Source organism: Pleurodeles waltl, chromosome 1_2, assembly GCF_031143425.1.
Source record: "Pleurodeles waltl isolate 20211129_DDA chromosome 1_2, aPleWal1.hap1.20221129, whole genome shotgun sequence".
NCBI lineage: Eukaryota > Metazoa > Chordata > Amphibia > Caudata > Salamandridae > Pleurodeles > Pleurodeles waltl.
This window is the reverse complement of record NC_090437.1, coordinates 780,705,434-780,722,442: the sequence shown is the minus strand read 5'-3', so window position 1 is coordinate 780,722,442 and position 17,009 is coordinate 780,705,434. Positions and strand designations below refer to the sequence as shown.

Here is a 17,009-nt window from a genome sequence, read left to right as displayed (position 1 = left end):
TACACAGCACCCTACCCTGTGGGTTATCCAGGGCCTATATTAGGGATGACTTATATTTAGAAGAAAGGGGGCTTCAGGCTAGACAAGTACTTTTAAATGTCAAGTTGAAGTTCCAGTGAAACTGCACACACAGACCTTGCAATGGCAGACCTGAGACATGGTTAAGGGGCTACTTATGTGGGTGGCACAATCAGTGCTGCAGGCCCACTAGTAGCATTTAATTTACAGGGCCTGGGCACATGCAGTGCACTTTACTAGGGACTAACAAATACATTAAATATGCCAGTTGGGTATGAGCCAATGTCACCATGTTTTAAGGGAGAGAGCATAAGCACTTTAGCACTGGTTAGCAGTGCTAAAGTGCGCAGAGTCGCAAAACCAGACAAAAACAGTGTCAAAAAGTGGAGGGAGGCAGGCAAAAAGTTGGGGGTGACCACCCTAAAGCTGTCAGCTCTAACATGTGTCTCCCCCAGCTGAAAGTGGGGAGAGCCACCCAACCCCTTGGGAACTCTCATTGCTAAGGCGGAAGTATCTGGAGAGACCATCAGCACTGGCGTGGTCAGTCCCCGGGCGATGCTCCACCATAAAGTCCATCCCTGGAGGGAAATGGACCACCTCAAGAGTTTAGGATTTTCACCCCTCATCTGCCTGAGCCATCTGAGGGGCCTGTGGTCAGTCTGAACCCAGAAGTGAGTCCCAAACAGGTGTGGTCTCAGCTTCTTCAATGCCCAGACCACAGCAAATGCTTCTCTTTTAATAGCATTCCACCTCTGTTCCTGTGGTAACAGTCTTCTGCTAATAAAGACTAATGGTTGGTCTAGGCCCTCCTCATTCAGCTGTGCTAGGACCAACCCTAAGCCATGCTCTGAAGCGTCTGTCTGCACAATGAATTCTCTGTAGTAGTCAGGGGCATTGAGCACGGGTGCCGTGCACATGGCTTCCTTCAGGGACTCAAAGGCTTTCTGACAAGCCTCTGTCCTCTGCCCAGGTTGCTTCTTGGATGTGAGTTCTGCTAAGGGGGCCACTAAGGAGCCATTACCCTTAACAAATCTTCGGTAATATTCAGTGAGACCTAAGACGGTCTCACCTCTGTCTGAGTCGTAGGAGGATGCCATGCCTTGATTGTTTCAATCTTGGCCAGGAGGGGCTTCAACTTGCCACCGACTACTAGGTGCCTCAAGTACAGCAAGGAACCCTGCCCAATCTGGCACCTACTGGCCTTGATGGTCAGGCCTGCCTGTTGCAGGGCCTGAAGCACCTCCTTGAGGTGGAGCAGGTGTTCCTCCCAGCTGGAACTGTAGACGGCGATGTCGTCTAGATAGGCTGCACAGAAGGCATCCTTGCTAGCCAAGACCCCTTTAACCAACAGTTGGAAGGTAGTGGGGGCATTTTACAGTCCAAAGAGCATGACCCAAAACTGGTAATTACCTTTAGGAGTAGAGAAAGCTAATCTCTCTTTTGCTCCTTCAGTTAAGGCGATCTGCCAGTACACTGACGTAAGGAACTTGACAGCTTCTAGCCTATCTACGAGCTCATCAGCTCAGGGTATGGGGTGAGCATCTGTCTTTGTGACAGAGTTGAGACCCCGGTAGTCAACGCAGAACCTAAGCTCTGGCTTGCCACTGGGAGCAGCAGCCTTGGGAACCAACACCACTAGGCTGGATCAGGGACTGCTGGACTTCTCTACCACCCCAAGAGCCAGCATCTTGGCAACTTTCTCCTTTATGCTGGACCTCACCTTATCTGACACTCAGTAAATTGTATTCTTTACAGGGGGCTGTCTCCTGTGTCAATATTGTGAGCCCAGGGGTGAGGGAAAACAGGGAAGAGAACTGCTCCAATAACTCATAGCAGTCTCCTCTCTGATCTAGGGTCAGGGAGTCAGAGAGATTGACACCCTCCACTGACCCATCACCTTCTTTCAAATCAAATCAAATCAAAAACATTTATAAAGCGCGCTACTCACCCGTGAGGGTCTCAAGGCGCTAGGGGAGGGGAGGTTACTGCTGCTCGAAGAGCCAGGTTTTGAGCTGCCTCCGGAATGCAGGGTGGTCCTGGGTGGTCCTGAGGTTGGCGGGGAGGGAGTTCCATGTCTTGGCCGCCAGATAGAGTGGAGGTCAGGGAGAGGCTCACTCTCCTCTTCCATATCCTCATCTGTCACCAGAAGCATGCTGACTTCAGACCTCTGAAATTGAGGCTTCAATCTTTTTTGGTAGAGCACCCTTATGGGGTTTCTAGGGGACTTGAGGTCCACTAAGTAAGTGGCCTCCCCCTTCCGCTCCCTGATCTCGAATGGGCCAGTCCAGCGGTTCTGGAGAGCTCTAGGCTCTACTGGCTCCATTACCCATACTTTGTCTCCAAGTGAGAACTCTATCTACCAGGGTGGCCTTCTGGTCATAGCATTGTTTCATCACCTCTTGACTGGCCCGAGGTTGCTCTTGGCCTGTTTCCAGAAGTGCTGCATCTGGTTGCGGAGGGCCAGCATATAACTGACCACAACCTGGGGGGGTTTCCTGGGAGCTTTCTCCCACCCCTCTATCACTATGCTTAGGGGTCCCCTGATAGGGTACCCATAGAGAAGTTCAGAGGAGCTGAATCCTACCCCTTTCTGGGGCACCTCTCTATAAGCAAAGAGAAGGCATGGCAGGAAAACATCCCACTTACGCCTCATGGCCTCAGGTAGGCCTGTCATCATGCCTTTTAGGGTCTTGTCGAACCTTTCCACAAACCCATTGGATTGAGGATGGTAAGGGGTGGTAACCAATAGGTCACCCCACACTCATCCCACATGGATTTCATGTACGCAGACATGAAGTTTGTGCCTCTGTCAGACACAACCTCTTTTGGGAATCCCACACAGGTAAATATCCCCAACAGTGCTCTGGTTACCACCGGTGACCTTAGAGGGATTACCTCTGGAAAGCAGGTGACATGGTCCACCAAAACCAGGTTAAACCTGTTACCTAGGGCTGTTTTGGTGTCCAAGGGACCAATGACGTTGATGGCCACCCTTTCAAAGGGGGTGCAAACGACGGGGAGTGGGACCACGGGAGCCTAGAGCTTTTTCCCTGCCTTCCCACTAGCTTGGCAGGTTGGGCAGGACCTACAGAAAGCATCTAAGGCCAATCAGGCCAATAAAGGTGGGACCAATAAAAGTGGGTGATAAGCCTGGCAAAGGTCTTGTCTTGCCCCAAATGTCCCGCCAGGGGGATGTCGTGAGCCAACCCCAGTAGGAAGGCCCGGTATCACTGGGGTACCACCAGCACACGTGCAGCCCCAGCTTCTGGAACCTTGGGCTCACTGTAAAGGAGATCATACTCCCAATAGATATGGTGATCGCCAGAGGCTTCACCTGCTCCCTGGGCTGAGGCCTGTCGCCTTGAACCCTGCACTTTGCAGAACTCCTCCCTGATTGGCCCACCCTCAACTTGCCAGCCAGCAAGCTCAGGCAGGTTACCCAGGGTAGCGATATCCTCCCCAGATGGCTCAGGGGCATCCTCCTCTGGAACCCCGTCAACCACCGCGGGAACGTCTGGGACTTGTTTCCTGTGCCCCTTTCCCTTCCTCTTTGCAGCTGTCTGGGCCATTGTTCCAGGCTCCAGACCTCATTGACTCCCTTCCTGGGCAGCCATGGACCATTCCAGCAAACCTAAAATCTCCAGGTGAGACCTGAGCTCTAAGCTCCACCTCCTTCCAGGTAGCATGCTCAAGGTTGTTGCCTAACAGAAACTCTAAAGGCATGGCAGGACTCACTGCTGAATTTAGAGCACCAGAGACCCCCCCCTACTCAAAGGGAATGACAGCCACCGGTAGGTGACTCTCACGATTGTCAGTGACTATGACCTGGTGGAATGTATTGGGGATGACCTGCTCTGCTGATACCAGATGACCCCTGACAGTAGTCATGCTGGCTCCTGTCTCACGCAGAGCCTCCACACTTTGCCCATTAATGGTAAACCACTGCCTATACTTGGAATTATTTGCAGGCATGTGGGCTTTTGGCACCATTTCCTCATCTCCCAGGGACACTGGGGTTACCTCTATCTTTTCCCCAAAACTATCTGGGACTACCTCCTCCCCGAGCGCTACGCTAGCCAACCCAGGTGTCTGCCCTCCAGTCGGGGGCTGTGCCAGCATGGGACACTTGTAGTCGCCCTTGAAGTGACCATGCTTGGTGCACTCTAAGCATTTGGGTACAAACTTCCCTTTCTTCTTATCAAAGAACCCTAGCCTCTTCTCCGACTCAGGCTGGGAATGGTTACCACCACCTCCCTGGGAATTGTTTTGGGGGGCTTCTTTGAGAACTCCTTATTTTTCTGATGGGAACCCTGACCACCTTTGTGGGTGTCCCCCCAAATATCTTTTTGGACACTCTGGTGCTAACCCAGAGGTGCGCCTCCTGCGCAAGCTTCCTATGGTCACTCAGCTTACTTGCAACTAGGTGCTGGTGCAACTCTGTAAAGCAAACACTGAGCATATGCTCTCTCAGGATCAAATTACACAACCCCACATAGTCATTTACTTTACTGCCCTGCACCCATCCATTCAGTGCCTTACTGGAAAAATCAAAAAAGTCTACCCAAGTTTGTGTGCTGTCCCTGAACCTGTGACAGTACTTCTCAGGGGTCAGCCCAAACTTGGCAAGTAAAGTGGTTTTCATTGGCGAGTATGTGTTCTGATCCTTTGGATCTAATGTGAGGAGTGTGTCTCTCCCAACAACTGGCACATATCCCCACACGCCTGTCCTCCCATGAGCCCTTAGTGCAACTTGATAAGCAGCCAACCACTTATCAATGTTATCCCCACCACATAACTTGGCACCACACTTTTGGGTATACAAACGTTCTTGTCCCCAGCAAGTCCTGCATGTATGCTGCCACCATCACTGCTGGACTCAGACTTCCTGGACTTGAGGTCCAGCTCTTTGAGACTCAGTTTGTGAGCAGAAGAAGTTTCTTTTCAGCCAAGGCTCTCTTAGCCTCAGCTTGCTTGGCTTCTCTCTCAGCCTTCCTCTCCTCTGCCTCCATGTTTAACCTTGCCATTTACAATTGCAATTCTCTCTCCTCCCTCCTTTCCTCTGCGGTAACATCCCCCACTGCTGGTGGCAAATCCTCTGAGGGGCCATCCTCTGGCTCCTCCACCTCAAGATCATCTTGTGAATGGGCTTCTGCCCTCAGAGATTTCTGGTACTCCTCCTTCATGGAGGCACCCCGTGTAGGGACTCCCATCCCCTTGCAGAACTCTTTCAGCTGGCTGACAGTGTATGTCTTAAGCTTGGCTAGGTCGAACTCTCCAGCTCCTACTTGAGACCTAACCAGAGACATGTTGTTTGAGGATTAGGTAAAATGTCAAGCAGAAAAAGGAATTGCAGAAAAAGAGAAAAAATCAAGTTGGCCATTAACTGAGGGTAGGTAGTGTACACATAGCTATTGTATGTTACTGCACAAATCCAAGTCCTATCCTCACGGCTGATCACCACTGTTAGAAATGGGGTCTCTAGTTGGCAGAGGTATATACCGTTGTCCAAATAGGGATCACAATCCTAGTCAGGGTAAGTCACACACAATCCTGTGCTCACCCTCTGGTAGCTTTGCACTGAGTAGTCAGGCTTAACTTAGAAGGTAATGTGTAAAGTATTTGTGCAATAAATCATGCAATAACACAGTGAGAACACAAAAGACACCACACAGATTTAGAAAAATATAAGATGTTTACCTGATTAAATTAAGGTCAAAACAATCAAGATTTGATAATCACAAGTTGAAATATCACTTTGATAATAATAATAAGAGTCTTAAGTTCTTAAAAGCAATATTTGTCTCTTGCAAGCACAAAGTACCTGCTTTGCGTCAAAATTACATGCACGAGGACCGCAGAGGAGGAGATGCGTGGGAAATGAAGGGTCGGGGATCCGGTGGGCCAAGTGTCGGAGTTTCTGTCACACAGCAGGTGCTGTGTCGATTCCTCATGCAGGAAGTCAGGCTGCATTGTTCTGGCTCAGCGATGCGTCGATCTGGTGGACTGTGTGTCGAATTTCCGGCTGAAATGCTGGCACTGCGTCAATCTTCACTTGGGGTGTCATTCTGGTTTGGCGATGCAGTGATTTTATCACCACTAGACAGGCAGTGTGTCGATTTCAGCAGGCTGTGCGTCGATTTTCGACACACAAGGAGTTTCTTTGCAGAGATGTAGTCTTCTTGGCCCTGAGACTTCAGGAAACAGGAGGCAAGCTCAATCCAAGCCCTTTGAGATCACTTCTCAGCAGAGCCAGAGGCTACAAAGGCAGCAGGGAAACAGCAAGGCAGCAGTCCTTTACAGCAAAGCGGTCCAGGTGAGTTCTTTGGGCATCCAGGCAGCTTCTCTTGGCAGGTTGCAGGTTCTCATGCAGAGTGTCTGTCCCAAGAAGTGTCTGTCTTGATAGGGTCCCAGACCCAGTTTATATACCCAAAAGTGCCTTTGAAGTGGGGGAGACTTCAAAGAGTGGTTTTGAAGTGCACAAGGTCCCCTTTCACTACAATCCTGTCTGCCAGGGTCCCACTAGAGGGTTTGGCAGTCCTTTATGTGAGGGCAGGCCACAATCCTTTGAAATGTCAGCCCCTACACACTTCCAGCCCAGAAAGACCCATTCAGTGTGGAGATGTGTGCAAGTGTGACTGAGCATCCTGTGTTTGTGGTTGTCTGTGTGAAATGCACAAGGGAGCTGACAACCAGCCCAGCCCAGACGTGGCTTGTAGATAAGCTATTAGGCACAGAAGAATTTAAGTGCAGAGAAATGCTCACTTTCCAAAAGTGGCATTTCTAAAATAGTAACATAAAATCCAACCTCACCAGTCAGCAGGATTTTGTACTATCATTCTGGTCATACTAAATATGACCTGTCTACCCCTTTCTGATCAGAACCAACCACTCAAACAGTATGTGAAGGTAGCCCTAATGTTAGCCTATAAAAGGAGCAGGTCTCACAGCAGTGGAAAACAAAGTTAGGAGTTTTCCACTACCCGGACGTATAAAACACACAGGTATATGTCGCGCCTTTTTCCTACATAGCACCCTGCCCTGTGAGTTAGCAAGCGCCTACATTAGGGGTGACTCATATGTAGAAGAAGGGGAGTTTCAGGCTTGGCAAGTACATTTAAATGACAAGTCGAAGTGGCAGTGAAACAATTTACCAGGGCACATGCAGTCACTTTACTAGGGACTTACAAATAAATTAAACATGCCAACTGGGTATGAGCCAATGTCACCATGTTTAAGGGAGAGAGCATATGCACTTTAACACTGGTTAGCAGTGGTAAAGTGCACAGAGTCCTAAAACCAGCAACAACAGTGTCAGAAAGTGGAGGGAGGCAGGCAAATAGTTGGGGCTGACCACCCTAAAGCTGTCAGATCTAACAGTCTGGTTTTAATTTTAAGAAAGGACTAAAATAGAATTGAATGCAAGAACTGAATCGAGGCAAGCACATACAGATGACCTGGAAACTGAATGAAGATAGTTCAGCTATGTCAAAATGAAATGTCTAAAAGTTCCTGAAAACAAAGCAGTGCCTGAAAATACGAGGCGTACAAAAGACTGCAAATATGTAGGAAGGTATGAATTTGCTCAACCCACAAAGCATTTACAGGATAGAGAGCAATCATACACCTGGTGTTCTCTTTTTATTTTTACTCTCTTTCTTCAATAATATATAATACTGCACCAATTCCAAAGAAAAGTTTCAAAAATGACAAATATTCATTTTCTGTTGTGCATATCATAACTTTGGTAGGCCTGACAGGGAGACAGACTTTACATTTGATAAGGCCCTTTTAGAGTCCTAATAGACATGTCCTCCCATGTTGTCCAGTTAGTTTTGAGACCGCAAAAGACACCCATCCAATGATGTTAAGAATAGCCAAGGACAAGGAAACAGAGAAGAGACTGCAAAAGAGACCCCTCCAATGACATTAAGAATGGACAAGGAGAGAGAGAAAAACAAGAAAACATAGGATAGAGAGAATAAAAGTGAAATGGAGAGATAGTGAGAGAGTGAGAGGAAGACAGATGAACAGGGACAAAAGAACAAGACAAGAAAGATAAAGATAGGGAGTGAGGAAGTCAGATAAAGACAGGCGAGATTAGAAAACAGATAGACAGGGAGGGCCAGAAATCAAGGATATGAAGACAGAATGAGGCAGAAACAAGAAGATGTAAGGGAACATAAGGGACAGAGAGAATGCATGGAAAGGCAGAAAGAAGATGAAGTGGAGGGACACATCAGAAGTGACATGGAACAGCAGATGAAATTATAGAAATACATTGAGCATTAACGGTAGAGGCAGAGAAAGACACACAGACAGATGAAAATAGGGTAGGACAGAGAAAGGCGGAAAAAGTGCAGAAAGAACAAGGAGATAGAGAAATTCAGGAATACAGGAGACCTAAAGGTCAGAAAGACAGGGAGAGACATAGAAAGACAGACATGATTTTAGATGGAGAAGGCATGAAAAAGAAAGACAGACAAGAAACACAGGGAGAGAGATAAAGGACGAAAACACAAAGGCAACGCAGGGAGAGACAGGAGAGAGGCAAAGAGAGACAGAATGTGAGAAAGGGACAGACAGAAAAATTTACATATTGAATGGTCAATAAGAGCTAACAACAGAGAGAGACCAAGGAAGAAACAGGAAGAGACATCAGTATCTCTTTTTATTTTTATATAGTTAGCCAACTATCTAAAATCCATCCACCTATGTATATCTGCAACTGTATGTCTGCATCTCAGTTTTGTATATATATGTTTTTGTGTGGGCTCCTGTATCTATATCTAGCTATCTGTCCGTCTATCCAGGACAATCTCTGTGTATCAACCTTTCTTCATACATCTAACTGTCTATCCATGCATACATACATACATGCATACAGACATATTACATGCTTGGGTGATTTTATTGCACAAAATGCAGCGGTATAGACACATATTTTGCACAGGAAACCATACGATATGATAAATATTTCACAGTTCTTTGTGAAATACAGGTTTCATCATAATGACAGAACCTAAACAACTCTCCAGATCTTTACCATGGTCAGGGCTACTAGCATTACAAGGCAATGCTATCTCATTTGTGTAGTTAAAAGAGGCGTATTATGCTACACATTTTGGCTGTATTATTTTCATCCATTTGAGCTACAAACAATTTTTGGGAAATCTGCAAATCATGCAAAATTGTGTAGCAAATTATGTGGGAAACATGATAAATCTATAATTGTGTCGTAAAATCTGCAGCAATATAGTTGCCAACATCAATAGGTCCTTCCTAATCCTCAGTGTTTTATTTACACTTTTTTCATGAACTGTAAAACCAAACATTTTAATTCCAGTTGGTGCCGGTTGAGAGATCAATTTTGAATCAAACAGGTTTCTCGAACTAACTACCCAAAATACATGAGGGGTTACAAGTGTAATATAGTCCTTTATTTCCATTGCAGGGGTTTGGTGACATTTACAAGCCACTCAACCTTAATCGCAATATTAGACTATATTACACATTTAACCCTAGGCAAAATAAAATGCACCAGCGCAAGGAGAGAGTAGAAATGCTCCATATGTTTATGAATATGGAGCATTTCTGCTTTCCTCCTTTCATGCAACGCAGCGCAGGAACTTTGCTTGCTGCCCTGCGTTGTGTGAAAGTCTAGTAAATGCACCCGTAGGTAAACAGAAATCCGTGTTCTGGGCATAATTTGTCCTCTGACCCCAGACCTGCAGGCATAGCAATGTTGGTCTATTATTATAGCTAGGGAGAAAAGATACAAAGAGAAGTTGACTGAATCCCATGTTTAAAATAATTTTCTTCCAACCTCATCCACTGTAGTCTGAATTGAGTACCCAGTGCTTAAAGTCCAATCAGGAGGGTATTTCTCCTGTGTTTTTTGGCCAACTCTACCATATTCAATATTGAGATCAGACCACATTTTTGTTTTTGCAGTACTCATCTGAAGTGTTGTTTCAAGTTATGGGGGGCACATGTGGAGTTTGTGTACATTTCTGGAAATCACCTCTACGTTCTTTTGTCTGGGGATTATCTGAAGTATTGTTTTAAAGGCCCTGAAATGGTGCCTGAAGAGATAAATGAACAGAAAGTGAATAGAGACAACTGGGAATTCATTGTGTATAGTGAATTAAAGTTAAATAGATTGACACATGATTGTAGGTCACGACTGGATAGATTGTGGACAGCCACATAAAATGAGCTATAGGCCACTAGTGAGATAACATTTCCTCTCAAAGCATACTCCTGGATGCACGAGGCTCCCTCTGCTCACTGTGGCACTGTCCACACCACTTTGTTTTGGCATTTCTGTTTGCTTACTGTATCTCCTAGCACTCTGAAGCGACTGCAAGGTGACACAGGTACACTATGGCAAACAGAGATGTCGTTTAGGGTGAACAGATGTTGGGGATTTGCTTGGATAGTGCTGTGTTTTTATTACATCTGTCCTAGAGTCCTGACATGTTTTACCAAATTAAATACTTCTGGTCTTGTTATGTTGAATGAGCACAAGCATGACATGTCTTGCATCGAACCCAACTGCATGTTCAGCATGAAAAGAAGATGGGTATACTTCTAACATAGCCCTTCCAAGCTTTTCAGGTCCATGTGTGACTAGCTGCTCCCATCTCTGTTTTTTCTCTGTTCTGTTCTGTGGCTTCTAGCCTTGCTTATCCCAATGTTAAAACAAGGAATACAAGTCCCACAATGAAATGACAAACACTTATGTGGACCATCTAATCACGAATAGACACGGTTCATATAGTAGCTATGCTACAAGCAAAGCTGCTGCCTCTTCCTACCATTGCTGCAAAATAAGGGGTAAAAAGTGAGCATGTCAAACATTGTGTCTTTTTAGGCACTCCAATTGCAACAACGTTTGTTTTACCAAGTGTGAGTTAGATGGTGAAAATGGTGGAATCTGAGCACACCGCACACCAAGCCAGATCAGGTACTATCCCATTCCAGGCTCAGTAGATCCCTATAGCCCAAATTCACTTACAACCCTATATGCCTGCACTAAAATGAGCAATTTTAAAGTGGAGCCCAACATTTCCATTTCCTTTTTAGTGCTTGATCATCACAAAAACAACAGCAGTAGCAATATATCTGGAGATATGTGATACCATGTGCTTTAGAAGTGATTTGTCTTTGTATTGCTTTGCTAACACTTACTGACTGTCCAGGTCTTTGGTTTTGGCCACCCTACAATCACCAGAAATAAAATGTGGTCTGAGCCCCACTGACGGAGTCTCAAAACAAGGCAAACTCCCTATACTTTTGGGCTTCTGAACAAAACTTCCAGCACTTATTATTTTCCAAAGTAAGCACTGAATCCAGCAAATACCTCAGATTTGAGATGCTACACGTATATAGCACTACACAATACATAATAGCTTCTGAGCATTGAAGATGTTGCTGATTTAACAAACAGCAGCGTAAGCCATGGTGGGAGTGAATTTGGCTAACCAGGTAAGTGACACTACCTGCCATTGCAGGTCATAGTAGTGAGAATGCAGGTGTGGGCAAGCCACTGAAAATTCAAGCCAGATGTGTGATGTAGCTCAGCTCGAGTTCCTGATGGAACCTTGACCTCAAAACGAGACAACTTTTAATGTGGTTGCTGCCTGCCTGCAACGTACTAAGACCAGGCACCAAGAATTCAAGTCAAAGTATTAACCTTTGCTTCAAAACACGAGATGAAGAAATTCCTATCTATAGACTAAAATACACAATGTGAAACTACATATTATGGGGTAAATCCTAGCTTACTTTTCTGACCAAATCGTGTGATTCTAGGCGAAGATTTGTTTGTGTACCACCTTCATTTTTATCATCACATGTGAGAACACCTTAAAATAAGTGATCTCAGGATGTGCGCTGTACAAAAACCTATAGTGTTTCATTTAATGGGATATAATGTTTCTCCACATACAATAAGAACATAAGGCACACATCATAACTGACTTGCCTCTTATTGTTAACAAATGGAACGGTGGCCTTTGTAAGGGACAGGACAGTTTATAAGCTGAACTTTAAAAACTATCAGTTTTACTACATGCCTCCCAATGCAGGTATGTAATGTGATATTTAAAAGGAAAGCTCTTCTGCTTTCCAGAATTAGAAATTAATGTCAAAGCATTAACCATTGATGTAAACCAGAGAGTTAAGAGAAAGAGGTTCCTATCTAGCAGGGGAATTGCACAATGTGAAACTATAAAACATGGGATCAATCCTGGCTTTCCCGTTTGCACAAATTGTGTGATTCCAGGCAAATATTGTATTCCCCCTTGACGCCTTTTTCTTCATCATCTCATATGAAAAAAAATCAAATATGTGAGTTTAGAATGTGCACAGTATAAAAACTTCTTGTGTTTAATTTAATAAGCCATAATGTTGTTCTAACTATAATAATACAGGGCATGCCTTATAATTGAATAACATCTTAGTGTTCACTAATGACACTGTCGTCGGATTTTTTTTAAGTTAACATTTAAAAACTACTTTTAAGAAGTACTTCTTAATGCAGTGATTTAAATCTGATATTTTAAGGTATAATGAAACGCTTCGGCTTTCCGGAATTAATAAGAATTTTTCAGCCCATTTATCTTTGATGTAAAACAGGAGAGAACGCGATTCCCATCTAGTCGCTAATTTAAATTGCACAATGGGAAACTATAAAACAACATCAATCAATGCTTCCCTGGTCAACAATTGTGAGGCCCTAGGCAAATATTTTACTATACCGTGCCATGTTTTCCTTCATTGTCCCATATCAGAATACCTACAAATATGTGAATTTAGGATGCGCACAGCCTCTTGTGCGAAAATCTCTTGTGTTTGATTTATTAGGCTGTGATGTTGCTTCACATATAATAGAAATCTAGGGCATATATAGGTCACAAATGACAACTGACTAGACGCTTAGTATTCACTAATGCAGTTGTCTTTTGGGTGGGTTTAAAAACATCACTTGAACTACATATCTCTCTATGCAGTGATCTTATCTGATATTTTATGGTGAAAATTATTTTGAATCTTGAGGAGATTTTACTTTATTGGTGCATAATTTACATGACAGATATTTTCATGGCCCTTGGTTCATGCAGGAGCTTGTCAGAGCCAAGCCTGACTCTTGGCTCCGCTCTGGCAGGAGCTCCCTAGTAATTTATTGGCTCACCCACCTCTTACGTGAAAGGGGTCCTTTCTCCTTTTATGTGTATACAACTTCCTTGCAGTGCAGATGATCCTTGCTCACTCATTCGTACAGTACTGAGGGCTGCCGATTCCTTGCCCGACTAGAGAACCCGTAGCCATCCTGCTTACTGGTGCTGCACATAGTACCATGCAGGTGGAGAGCAGCTTGCCCCCAGTATTACGATGCCAACAGAATGCAGTCCTGTGATGGCACATACTACATGGAGAAGCAGCTCTGGCAATGGCAGGTTGGTGTGGGTATGCTGCAAATGTTGGCCATGATCGGGTGCATTACAAGCAGCTACACAGCTGGGACCTACACTGAGTGTGAAAGTAACAAAAACTCTTTCCTGAGATGAGCAGCACACGCGCAGGACACCCCGGAAGTGCTGTAAGAGTCATGCCATGCAAGGGGCAGGAAGAGCACGCCCCGTAGAATTGGGCTCTCCTCTGCTTCCCTTGTCAGTTCATTTTGGCCTCGACTCCTTAGGTCAAGCCTGAGTGTGCAATCTGCTATGTAGAGTATTCTAAGAACAGCCCCAAATTACAATACAAATGTGGCGAAAAACAAAGACAAAGCATGTGCTTTTTAGGGGGACAAACAGAAATATGGGCTGGCCTAGTCCCACTATCCTCCCTCCCCACCCCCATAGCTACAGCCATGGAGGCGGGTAAATCAGTATACACATGCCAAAGCCTCCCGCCTTTGGGCGCATTTCTATGCAAGGGAGGCAGATTGCATCGAATGGTGCCAGAGAGCCTCCTAATGCCGGGGCTGAAATGTTTGTCTTTGGCCATGTACAGCGATCGGCTACTTTTGGCTGGGTTCGCACTACAGAAATACCACATACATATATGGAAGGTGGGCCAGGATGACGAAATGGTTGCCATATACCTTTCAAGTTATCTACCTCTTTACCAAAAACCACGGACCAAATTCCAAAATAGCTGTGAGAAGATGTTTTGGAATGGGGACTGCAAACATTACATTATTGTTCATATCCTGCTTCAGAAAAAGTCAAAACCTGTTAACGAGTGTCAGCACTGACCCAACAGAGAAATATGCACTTTTACAGGCGGTCTCAAGCACATTCCTACATACCTGCTCGGCATCTCCTCGTGGGCAACTCTGCCACCTGATACCAGCTCTCGTCTTTAAAATCGTAGCACTCAACACTGCGGATGGCCTTTGGTGCTTGCCCTCCAACCACAACCATTAACTTAAAACATAAAGAAAAAAAATGTTAACGTTTCTGCGTCATTTCTAAAGGAATAGGTAGGCATTTTCATTTGTATAAAACATTTCTTTTACCAAGTAGTTTGGTACACCAGAGAGAGAATCGCACAGCAGTTGCAAATCAAAGAAGCGACTGTTTGAACTGACCAGCCTTATATGGCATTTGTCATCAAATCACTCATTGTTGCAGGCAACATTAGAGTTTTTTCTGAGTTTCTCTGAAATACATATTTACGTAGCGTGAAGATGTGTAATTATATTTGCATTCAACTTTATTGCAGTAAAACCCTTTCTGTCCGGATTCAGCATTTATATGGGAAAGCACAAAGTTTGACTAGAAACCTGTTTTCAGAAATATGAAACCATGAATTCAAACGATATCACGGCTATTTTTTCTAAAGCAATGGAAATGTCAAAGGTTTAGCACGATTAACTACTTATTTGGGTTCAGTAGGTAGCAGTTAATAGACGCCATATCAGAAGAAATCCTTCAGGGGTAGTCAGTTACCTTTAGTTGCTTAATGTGACTTGTGCTGCTAGTATAAAATGATTATTTGGGCAATCGCATATCACCAGACTAGATCAAGGGGAATAAGAATTCCCAGTCGGTGACAAAATCAACCAGCTCCAACCATTGTACTTCAGATCCACAAACATTTTCAGAACATTCTTTAAAACCACTACATCGTGCAGCAAAAATAAATGTTACACCCGAATTCTGCAATCTCAGCAACATAATGGAGTTGCATAGTTGTTACAAAGTTTCTTTATTAACAACTGTGGTGAACCCAACTCTTCCAGTGAATCTACAGACGCCAATTATACTGAAAGTGACACACATTCTTTCAAGCTTTAGTAGCCAAGAAGGCTCATTTTTTTCTGCATAGTGCCTGAAGACATGAGGGAAACAGAATTTGTGTAGTTTTTTATTGTCTTTGGTTGGGCAGCACTGTAAGAGAGACTCCTAGGTACACTTCCAGATTAGACCATTCCTAAGGAAAAGCACAGCAGCACTACACAAGACCTCAGCAGCAAACCATACTCAGTGCCATCTCTATCCAGGCACCTAGGGGCAATGCACAGTGGCAGGAACCATATTACCAACTCCTTCCGGGGTTAGTCAGGGTTGGCTAGCTCAGAACAGCTAAGCAAGGAATCCTGACATTTTCAGCAGCACACGTGGCCTTACTTCTTTTGTTCCAAGTCTGCCTATCAGCCCATTTTACCTGAGCAGGATGTTATAAAGGGAGGTGGAGAATTATAGAATTGATGGGACCTCCAATCAATCTAGCATTGCCGCATCGTCCATCCACCTACAATTTACATTATCCCCTGACTGTCAAATGCCTACCCAGAATACAATGGCAGAAGTCTCCAACATATACTTTGGTCTGCTTCCCTGTGATCTTCTATCCCCCCTCATGCCTTCACGTTCCCTCTAAAATTTCAAAGGAACATCATAAGATGCACTAGAGATATGAGTTTGCCTGTTCTTTATTCAGAATGAGAACATCCCCTGACCTGAATTGGCCACTATGCCTCAGTACACTAATAAAAAAAGCTAACACTTTCTAGAACAGGCATATAATCTAAAGGGACTCATCTGAAAGCTAGGGTGCAGAGTAATTACTCCCAACCAATCAAGCAGACAAGGGGCGGCTTTCATTACTGGGAGACGGTAAACCATCATTCGTAGTATGCGAGAGAAGACAGGTGCAGTGAAACTGACCTTAGATCTAAAAGGGGGACTCATTCAAACAGATTCAGAGGACAGTCTCTGAGCCTTGTACACAGTGCCATTTTATTTTTAACAAATTTTAGCCATAAAGCGTACAATTAAAACAAGCTATTAATCTTTATCCTAAAGCAAAGAGGATTTCCCGTTTGGAAACCAAACAAATTATAAAGCCTTATCATCTGGCTCTGCCGACTAGATCTCAGCTGCCATTTAAGTGACCTGTAGGCAGATGACAGGACGAGTCAGACAATTATATACCTCTCTCAGGTCTTTGCACTAATGCTATATTTATGTCCAAGTGTTTGCTTTCTTGGTGCAGGGAACACGATCTAAAAGGAAGATTACCTCTGTCTCATGACATTTTCTTATTAGGTTTTTATTCCTACAGCATTTATTGCATGATTAGCAATACATTTACAAATAGTGTGCACCTTTGGTGTTATCAATATTTTGTTAATTAAAACGCTGTTCGTTGCTTACATACCACTACGTTCGCATAACATATTCTTGTGTAATCAGGTATGGCATTCTGTTGCTCTCTGTCATTAATGTGTTGATCTCTTGAGCAAATGTGGGTTTTCGTTTTATAAGTGCAACCAGTTTGGTATTTACAAACCTATGTATATTGTAATCCTATATACCTGAGCCAATATTCAGCTTTATGTTTTTTAATGCTTTAATAAATATGAATGATTATTCTCTTACATTTAGTATGGATTTTACTATATGTTTTAAAAAGCATTGATAATGTAATGTTTGTGGCATGTGTAGCTGTAGATACACATGCTCTGCATGTTCCTGCCA

General features: G+C 44.3%; 1 protein-coding gene across 1 annotated transcript in view; it reads right to left on the bottom strand.

The window, feature by feature from the left end:
* The window catches only part of KLHL2 (kelch like family member 2), a 382,747-nt gene that overhangs the window by 66,979 nt on the left and 298,759 nt on the right, over positions 1-17,009 (bottom strand). Inside the window, exon 9 of the mRNA XM_069243918.1 lies at positions 14,333-14,450. Coding sequence (XP_069100019.1) covers positions 14,333-14,450 — 118 coding nt within the window. The remainder of the gene's footprint in view (positions 1-14,332; positions 14,451-17,009) is intronic.